This window comes from Miscanthus floridulus, chromosome 10, assembly GCF_019320115.1.
Source record: "Miscanthus floridulus cultivar M001 chromosome 10, ASM1932011v1, whole genome shotgun sequence".
NCBI lineage: Eukaryota > Viridiplantae > Streptophyta > Magnoliopsida > Poales > Poaceae > Miscanthus > Miscanthus floridulus.
In genome coordinates this window covers 44,468,854-44,478,655 of record NC_089589.1, presented here as the reverse complement: position 1 = coordinate 44,478,655, position 9,802 = coordinate 44,468,854, and the positions used below count along the sequence as shown (strand labels likewise).

The 9,802-nt window shown below is 46.2% G+C and overlaps 1 protein-coding gene across 1 annotated transcript; it reads left to right on the top strand.

Annotated features, from left to right (window-relative positions):
- Window positions 1-1,058: 1,058 nt before the first annotated feature.
- Window positions 1,059-8,575, top strand: LOC136490128 (uncharacterized). Its single transcript, XM_066486608.1, has 2 exons — window positions 1,059-1,497; window positions 6,566-8,575. The coding sequence occupies exons 1-2, from the start codon at window positions 1,105-1,107 to the stop codon at window positions 8,351-8,353; spliced, it is 2,181 nt and encodes a 726-aa protein (XP_066342705.1). The 5' UTR covers window positions 1,059-1,104; the 3' UTR covers window positions 8,354-8,575.
- Window positions 8,576-9,802: the final 1,227 nt, after the last annotated feature.

The window sequence follows — 9,802 nt, the reverse complement described above, 5'->3', positions numbered from 1 at the left end:
GTGATACTAGACTGGCAGTCTGGCAGCATAGTGGATAGCACATGGAAATCGCATAGGGGCTGATCCCAAAAGACAATGGTGCGTGGGCACATCATTAACCATAATGTAACTAGAAAAAACAATAAATAAACGGAGTTCACTATAGGTGTGTTTAGTTCGCGAAATGAAAATTTTTGGGTGTCACATCGATGTGTTGGAAGGATGTCGGGGGGTTTTTGGGTACTAATAAAAAAACAAATTACAGAACCCATCAGGAAACCGCGAGACGAATCTAACGATACTAAGTAATCGGTCATTAGCACATGTGGGTTACTGTAACACTTAAGGCTTTTCATGGACTAATTAGGCTTAAAAGATTCGTCTCGCGATTTTACCGAGAACTATGCAATTAGTTTTTTATTCGTCTACATTTAGTACTCCATATGCCGCAAGATGTGACATTTTGGGGTGAAAATTTTTAGAAACTAAACAGGGACTAGAGTACAAATTAAAGATCAAATAGAGAAAGCTTAATTTGATAAAAAAATTGGTCAATGCGTGACAAAAAAAAAGTTACAGCTCCCCTCCCTACGTATGCTATTTCATCTTTCCGGTCTCGAGTGGAGAAGTTAAGGCTGAGAGTTATAGTAAGGGTTCCCAAAAATTTTTGCGCAGTAACCATCACATCGAATTTTACGGTACATGCATGGAGTACTAAATGTAGACGAAAACAAAACTAATTGCACAGTTGGGTGAGAAATCGCGAGACGAAACTTTCGAACCTAATTAGTCCATAATTAGACACTAATTGCTAAATAAAAACGAAACTGCTACAGTAGCCAAAACCCAAAAATTTTTGGATCTAAACACGCCCTAAATTCAAAACCTGCAAAGTAGTAGAATTTTGCTTACATGCATGAACCCTTGCAGTTTTTCAGTCGATCTGGTCCAAGATCTTCGAGTCTACGCTAGTCAACTGGGGTCAGCAAGAAAAGCAAGTTGCGCAAAGAACAAATGCAAGTAGCCAACTAGGGAGGACATGAGGACTACTATATATGGATCAATAGCTCACACAACCATTCCCATCCCCACGTTCATCAGCTAGCCTTGAGATCGATCTGAGAGATGGGTGAGTCCACCGAGAACAATACGGCCGGTTTCGCGGAAGCCCTGGAGTTCTGGCAAGGAAACCAGCTGCGCATCCTCGTCGTCGCGAGCCTCGTCATCCAGTGGCTCCTCTTCGCCTGCGCCCCTTTTCGCCAGCATCGAATCCCAGGTCTGCTGAGGCTCTTCATCTGGCTGGCCTACCTGGGCAGCGACGCCGTGGCCATCTACGCCCTCGCCACCCTCTTCAACTCCCACAGGTGCGACACCGGCAGCAGCAGCAGCCGTGCCGGCGTGGAGCTGCTATGGGCGCCAATCATGTTGGTTCACCTGGGCGGCCAGGACAGCATAACGGCCTATAACATCGAAGACAACGAGCTGTGGAGACGGCATGTCCTAACAGCGGTGTCTCAGGTCAGTGCATGCCTGGATCAAAGCGCCTAATTAAACTTCTGCATAGAATAGACTGCATCTATTAAAGTTCTACCAATCGTAGAACTCCCTGTGATGTGAATGTGATTAATTTTTTTCGCTAAAACTCTTACGATTAAGCCACTTGCTTAGTTGCTTATGATTGCTTAAGCTTTGGGATATTTGTTTCGGTAGATAGGGTAACTAGCTACTGTAACTAGTAGGGTGGGTGGTTCACAAAAAAAGCCAGTTTCTGCATAGGACACTGTTAGGGTCGCGTGGGAGAGGGAGAGGGTCGCGCCATTGTGGAGAGCGTGACGGGTCGCGTAGTAGAGATTTGGTTTCAAATGGCCAGCAACATGCAAATGTCACTTTCAGTATGACGTCGTGCGTGAATCAGCCCCGCGCGCTTGTCCCTCCCCCGCCCCATGTCCTTTCCATTTGCAAATGTCACTTTCATTATGACGTCATCCTGATGCAGGTTAAGAAAACCCAAAACCTTTACTTTAACGTTCTATACATTCCGAATGGTGTATCCATTTTCAATTCTGTCTGCACCGTTATGTTCTATGTGACGAGATGAACAAAACTAGATCCACTTGCATATGTTTCGAAGAATTTTTTTTCTAGTAGCAATTTATGTGTAATATGTATTAGCAGAATTACGAAAGAAGTTAAGTTGCTACTAAGATCTAATTGCAATTTATGGGTGGTATAATAATGAAATCTTGCATCTGAAGGCAAGTATTCTTCAAAATACGTGACAATTTTCTCCTTGATAACTCATTTAACTAGAACTAAAAGAAACATTTTAAAAAAATATAAGACATTTAAAACCATGAAATATTGAAGAACAACTAACATATACGATTTAGGAAGGCATTCGAACCTGAAAGAGAGACTAAAAAATAAAACACATAACTCATTAAACTAAAACTAAAAGAAACAATGAAACAAAAACCTAATGTATAGGATTTAGGAAGGTTTTTGAATCTGAAAGGGAAAACTAAAAAACAAAAAATGAAAAAATGACACTCAAAACTCATTAAACTAAAAGGTTGACTGAAAAAATGGAACACATAACTCATTAAGATGAAAATAAAAGAAAGAGTAAAATAAAAAAATGAGACTAAAAGGAACATTTAAACAAAAAAACACAAATATTAAAAAGCATAAAATATTGAAGAAAAACTAATACACAGAAATTATGAAGACATTCGAAACTAATAGGGAAAAATGAAACTCAAAACTCATTAAACTAAAAGGATAACTGAAAAATAAAACCCAAAACTCATTAAACAGAAACTTAAAGAAACAATAAAACAAAAATGAGACTAAAGGCTACACAGAAATTGAAAAAATGTTACTCAAAACTAAATAAACTGAAAGGGTGACAGAAAAAGTAAAATTCATAACTAATTAAACTGAAACTAAAAGAAACAATGAAAAAAAACTAATCTGTAGGATTTAGGAAGGCCTTGGAACCTAGAAGGAAAACCGAAACACAAAAATTGAAAAGGTGACTGGAAAATGAAACTCATAACTCATTAAACTGAAACTAAAAGAACACTATAAGTTGCATGACTTTGTGTGTCGCAAGTTTAATTTTAAAGTATGTAGCACGTTATATTTTGAGCAATTGACAAGTTATTTTGATTACCACTATGTAAAATACATAAAAATTAGCCCTAACCTCGACTTGGAGTCCACAGGCCTGCCTCTCCTGCACATGGGCATAGGCGGGCCAAACCTCTGGCCTTTCATTTGCTTTTGTATGTAGGCTAGGCCGCCAGGCTTCCACTCAAAAATAATAATAATAATAATAAAAGGCCAGGCCGCCAGGCCACTAGCAAGCAGGTCGGGCCAGCGAGTCGCGCGCTGCCGCACGAGCGTGACCAGGCGCGTGTTAGCTTTTGCGTTTTGCATACCAGCAACGCCGTCTCGTCTCGTACTTACATGGGCTGACCCCAGCCCCTACTCTCCACTGGGCCAAGCCCATATCTCTCCAACTCATCCAGCAGCACTCGTTCACGCATACCTCCCTCAGCCAATTGCTTGGTACACACACGGGCTGTTTGCTTCGCACCCTGGAAAACGCGCCTGGGTCAGATCTGCTTAAGGATGACAACGGGGATATACCCGTCGGGTATCGCCGGAACGTTCTCTTCCCCGCTACGGAGAATTCATCCCATCCCCATCCCCATTAACTGTCTCGGGTATAGATTTTTGCTCATCCCCGTACCCGTCGGGTATCGGTCGGGTAACAGATACCCGACGGGTACTGCATACCCGATAAACAAGGACACTTGGGGTCGCAGCTTTGCAATCGGAGACATTTCTTCTTCACCCGGGTATAAGTGTCGGAGTCTCGGAGATGCCGAGGAGAAGGAGCGAGGTTGCGAGGAGGACGAGCAAAGGTGGCAGAGAGACCGAACTGAGGAAGCGAGGGGCACGAGCGCTCGTGAGACATGCGTGCTTGTGCTGCTGACGGAGATGGTGAGGAAAAATTAAACGAGGGTTCCTAGAACACACAAACTATATATATATATATATGACTGTTCAGATTTGGACCAAAATACCTATGTTGAGCTTCTTTAGGCCTAATACTCGTATGACAGCTCAAATAGTCGGGTTCCCCAATGGGTAACGGGGACGGGTAAACAGGGAACGTTCCCGTACCCGATATACCCGTCGGATATGGATTATTGCCTATTTAGATGCCCACGGGTAAAGATATGATCCCATCCCCGTCCCCTAATGGATCAAATACCCATCGGGTATCGGGGCCCCGTTGCCATCTTTAGATCTGCTTGCCTGGCTACGGCTCCCAGGCGAGGGCGCAAACCAAATACGCCCATAGATTATGACAAGACAACATGTTTAGAGGCAGTCATAATCGGGGATTGTCCTAACCACCTCTAACCAAGGGTGCCTAGAGCATTTCTAGAGGCGGTTTCTGGCCAACCCTCAACATGAATCACACTTTTAGAGGCGGTTAGAGTCGATTTCTATGGACCAACCGCCTAATCAAGCATTTCTAGTGGAGGATTTCCGACCACCCATATCAATCGATTTCTAGAGGATGGTTGCCATAAAAATCGATTTTTAGTAGAAACCTAGAAATCATTTTTTTTATCCTGAGAGAAGCACATCAGCTAAGTCTCATGGGTCGTGCATTTTCTAGAATTTGAACCTATGATTGACTGCCTTCGTGCACCTACCACTATCCCACACATTCACTTCTGATCAAGTGTAGGATCATATCTTTTTTATATTAACTTCTATGAATATTTTGATAAATATTTTGCCCTATAAACAATTTTCAGGTGAAAAGGTTTTAGTTACAAATATTGGACCTCGTTGAGCACATAGCATTGGTTTAGGGTGTGTTTCCATCCACAGCTGATGTCTCCATCATATTGTATTTTACTGGAATTATGTGATAAATTACATATGAGCCACATCAATAAATTGAAATGTTCTTGCAGATACTGCAACATACTCTTAAATAGGTAGATCTAGTAGGTGTACAATACAAATGAACGCATTAGATTCAATTTTTCCTTAGGAGTGAAGTCCATTTGACACCCCTGGACTTGTTGCAAACACTAGTACAGAAAATGATTTTTGAACATGGCTCCCATTTCTAACAGAGGCAGACGACATAAGAAACTGCCTGCAAGTATATGGCGAGGAGCATTGTAGCTTACGAACCGTCCCTGAAAATATATTTTTTAGGGGCGATTCTATTAAGTAAACCCTAAAAATATACCCATTTTCAGGGACGGTTGGCTTAAAAGAACCGTCTCTGACAATAAGGTTTTCAAGGATTGTTGCTTATGTCATCTGTCTCTGAAAATAGGTGATTTCTAGGGGCAGTTTTCTTAAGTCCACCGTCACTAGAAATCGATTTTCAAAGTCCTTAAAAATAGTTGCGGTACAAATAAATTCATATCTTTTTTTCAAATAAAGTGGGATGAAGATAAAGTTTATATCAAAATTATAGAGCCATATCAAAATTCATATTTGAAAAAAATACCGTTAACTCAAAAACAAGAAATATTAAAAACTCTAACTTTAAAAACCGGGCAAATTATCCCCTACAACAGTTAAATGTGGTTTTGAGGCACATCATCTTTTTAAAGTTCAACAAATAATCTCATGAACACAGACAAGGTAAGATTTTTAAACCATGAAAAGTATCTTCAAGACTCTAAAAAGATCGGAGATAAATCTAGAGATATATTGGGATAATGGAAACCCAAATAAAATATTAGAAGCTTAGGGAACTATTTTCCAAAATTTCCAAATATTGGATTGAGCTCTGGGAAAAAGGAAAAATGTCTTGGAAAATCTAGAATATTCTCAAAACAATATAATCATTGTATAAATGCATTTCAAAAACCTTTCAAATGTGATGCAACCAACATTTCGGTGTGTTGCATTCATATTGGACCTGATCAAGTGCCAGGATTGTTAGGTTGGGCCAAGAAAAAATATCGGGTCTAAAAACAAAAAATGCTTTTGGAAATTTGTAGTTTTTTGTAGACATCTTTTTTGTTTTCCTAGTGGCCAATCTATTTTTTGGAAGTTTCCAAGGATAATTTTACAAGTGCCAAATAATTTATTGGTTTCTCTCTTTCTCCTCCTAATATATCTCTAGAATTTTTTGGATGCCTGAAGTTAAAAAAAGACCATATGGTTTAGGCTGTGTTTGGTTCAATTTCTAGAAGGTGCTTTGTAGCTTTTTTAGAAGTAGTTGCTTTTGTGAAGCATAATTTCTACCAAACACCTTTCGTTTTTTTCTACAGCACAAAGGCACAACAGCTTTTCTATACTTCATGGCTGAAACAAAGATCTCTTCAAAAACTAATTTTGACTATTGTAGAAGATAAGTTGTCTAGGCTTTAAAGTTGAAGGACATAACATTTTTTACTTTTGAGTTGAGGATTTCTTTTCGGACTCTCCATGATAAATTGCTTGGGGTGTCATAATGGACTTCACGAGCTCTTTACCGACTATAAGAGTCCATCCACATATATGCTCACTCTTGTGTGGCGTGTTATTGTAGGTGGTGGCCGCTATTTATGTGTTCGTCAAGTCATGGCCAAAATCCACTATTGACGGGATAAAGGCCTTCGGGGCCCACAACGAAGAGATGAAGGCTTACGGGAGAATCTTCGCGCCAGCACTTCTCTTGTTCTTCTGTGGGATTACCAAATGCGTATGCAAGCCCTGGGACCTGAAGAGAGTCAGCGTCAACAGCCTGGTGGACTCTTCATCTGGCTCAGAAGGGAAGGGCGAGAGCGAGATCAATTCGCTTGAGGAGTACGTTGGAGCTGCAACGCAGCATTTCCAGGCCAGCCATGGAAGGGGAAGACTGCAGCAGGAGCCATCTGGCAGCGGCGGCGGCGGCGGCGGCGACGACACTTGTAAAGTAGAGGAAATCTGGAAGCCCTACAACCTATGCGTAGACCTCGCACCCGCCTACTCCGGTCGGCTCAGCTGCCTGAAACACCTGGTGCGTGGCAACCCGGACACAGCCCATCGCCTGGTGAAATCCAACCTCTCCGCAACGTTCCATCAGCTCTACACCAAGGAATCACTGAAGCTGCACGACATCTCGCATTTCTTTGCAAACAACGTTGTCATAAGCCGCTGGAAGGTGCTCACCTCGGCTCGAGGTCTTCGGACGATAGCCGCGGCCACCCTGCTGGGGGCGATCGCGGTGTTCTACTACGGCGACGGCGGCACTGACCAGGACCCGACCGACGTCACCATCACGTATGCGCTGCTATGGTCTGCTCTCGTCATGGAGTACGTCTTGCCAACCGTGATCCACCACACGTTTCGCAGGATAGAGCGACTGTGTACCGGGCACCGGACATGGCCGGACCAGGTCGCGCAGTACAACCTCATTGGGTACGTGGCTCGTAGCAGGAAGCATTCCTGGCTTATGAAGGTGGCAGCCGGGCTGGGCTGCAGGGACCTGGTCGACCAGCTCTGGACCATGACGACGTGCAAGGGTTCGTCGTCCAAACAAATCACCGGCCTCGTCCACGGCCACGTCGCCGGAGGGTGGACGGAGGGTCACATTGCCGGCGCGGACTCGTTCCGGGCGTTCAACGACTACCGGGGCCAGTGGACTCTCAGTCTCAGCAGGGAGGTCGCCGGGGTTGAGCGCACCGGCATACCGTCCATGGTAGTGATGAGCAGCGTGTCGAGGCCGTTCGACGAGAGCGTCCTGGTCTGGCACCTCGCCACCGACTTCTGCTTCCACCTCCTCCAGAAGGACCCGTCCCGCTCCAGCGCCGCCGCGCGTCGCTGCAGGGAGATGTCCAACTACATGGCGTACCTCCTCTTCGTCAAGCCGGAGATGCTGATGCCCGGTGCCCGGCGCAACCTGTTCAGGGACGCGTGCGGCGAGCTCATGGATGTGCTCGAGGAGGATCCTCCGCGCACGCCGCGGGGGCGGGTCAAGAGGGGCCTCGCGCACAGGGTCATCCAGCTGCTCAAGAGGGACGGCCACGACGACGGCGTCCAGGGCTCAGCAGGCGGCAGTGTCGTTCGCCAGGCTTGGAGCGTCGCCGAGGATCTCATGGATTCGCACAAGGGCAACGAGGAGAAGATGTGGACGGTGATCCAGGGCGTGTGGGTGGAGATGCTCTGCTTCTCGGCCAGCAGGTGCAAAGGCTACCTGCACGCCAAGAGCTTGGGCACGGGCGGGGAGTACCTGTCCTACGTCTGGCTCCTGCTCTTGTACATGGGCATGGAGACCTTGGCGGAGAAGATGCAGAGGACGGAGCTATACGAGGGCCCCACGGCAGCTGGGTCGTCCATCAGTGGCCAGAATGTTTGATAGCAGAAATTTCCTGTCTCCGGAGTGTTTTGTTCATTCTCAGATCCAAAGTGTTGCCCTTGCTACTCTCTTCTGCACGACAGATGCAATCTTTTTGTTTTGTCAGTCCACCATGTGGCTTCGTACCGGCTTAAGGGCCCGTTTGGTTACGTGGGACTAATTCTCAGTCGCACTGTTCCTTTGTTAATTTATATAGCACTGGAATGATTCCGGGCGTGGAAAGGTCCAAAACAGGCTAACCGAACGGCCCTAAAGTGTACCTCCGATCCTGTGTTGCTGCATGGGTGTATGTGCCATTGTGCCCATTGTTTACAAACCTTAATCTATAATGATACATGTGCGCATTGCTCTCGAAACATGTTTCATATAGAGAAAATAAAAGGCAACCTTGATGGCACTATTGCCCACAACTAGTCTATAGTAAGCACCACATCGTTGTTGTCACCGGCTCCGGCAGCTGACGCTCTGGCGGGCAGGTAGCCTTTGCACCTTCCGGCAGAGAAGCAGGCACATCTCCACCCACACGGCCTGAACCACCCTCCAAACCTTGTCCACGTCTTCTCCATGTAAACCAACGAGCATCTGGGCGATTGCCCAAAGCGTCAGGAACCACACCTGAACCTGAACTCCCTGCAGTCTCCCTTAGCCTACGGATTATATTACTGGTAAGCTCTTCCTGACCACCTAGCAACTGTTGGGCGTCGTCCGGTGGAATAATACCCTCGAGTTCCTTGTAAGCGTCGTCTCTGAACAGGCTGCGCCTGGCACCGGGGATCAGCATCTCCGGGTTGACGAACAGCAGGTACGCCACGCCATGTAGTCGGGCAACGGCCATGCTAGGGATGACGGCTTGCTGAGCTTCAGGACTCAGGAGTCCTGGCCATGTGGTGCAAGCAGAAGTCCGTGGCGAGCTGCCAGTGTGCCAGAGGAGAAGACTCTCGTCGAATGGCCTGCTCAGGCTCCAGCCAAGGCCGTCGAGCAACCCCTCGCGGCCGAGAGTCCACTGGCCACGGCTATCGTTGAAGGCGACGTTATGTATCTGCCACCACCCGTCCGTGACATGGTTGGAGACGAGCTCGGTGATGTCACGGGACTGACTTGAATGCTGTTAGCAGAGGATCGGAGTAGGAAGGGGCCTGCACGCGGAGTCGGTTTACAATTTTCATACGGTAATTCTTGCTGTAGGGCATCCGGGCTGCGGACGCCGTCTTCCTAGGCCTAGACGCGGATCGGCCCAACAAGCAACTAGCCTGCTCCCCTACTCCCTCATCTCTGTGAGACTGCGACCGAAACTTCCCCACTCCACGCCGTCGCAGTGTTCACCACGCTGTCCGCCCCTCCGCCTCCCTTCAAGGCGTCCACCGTGCCCGTGTCGAGCAGTGCGAAATCCAGGCCGTCATAGATTCTCTCCCATCCAAGCTTCCTCCTCCAGCACCCACCTGCCCTCTG

Excerpts from the sequence above, each read along its gene's own strand:
- LOC136490128 (XM_066486608.1), top strand. The coding sequence starts at position 1,105 with ATGGGTGAGTCCACCGAGAACAATACGGCCGGTTTCGCGGAAGCCCTG. Across the intron at positions 1,498-6,565 it reads TCCTAACAGCGGTGTCTCAG|GTGGTGGCCGCTATTTATGT; the intron begins GTCAGTGCATGC and ends GTGTTATTGTAG.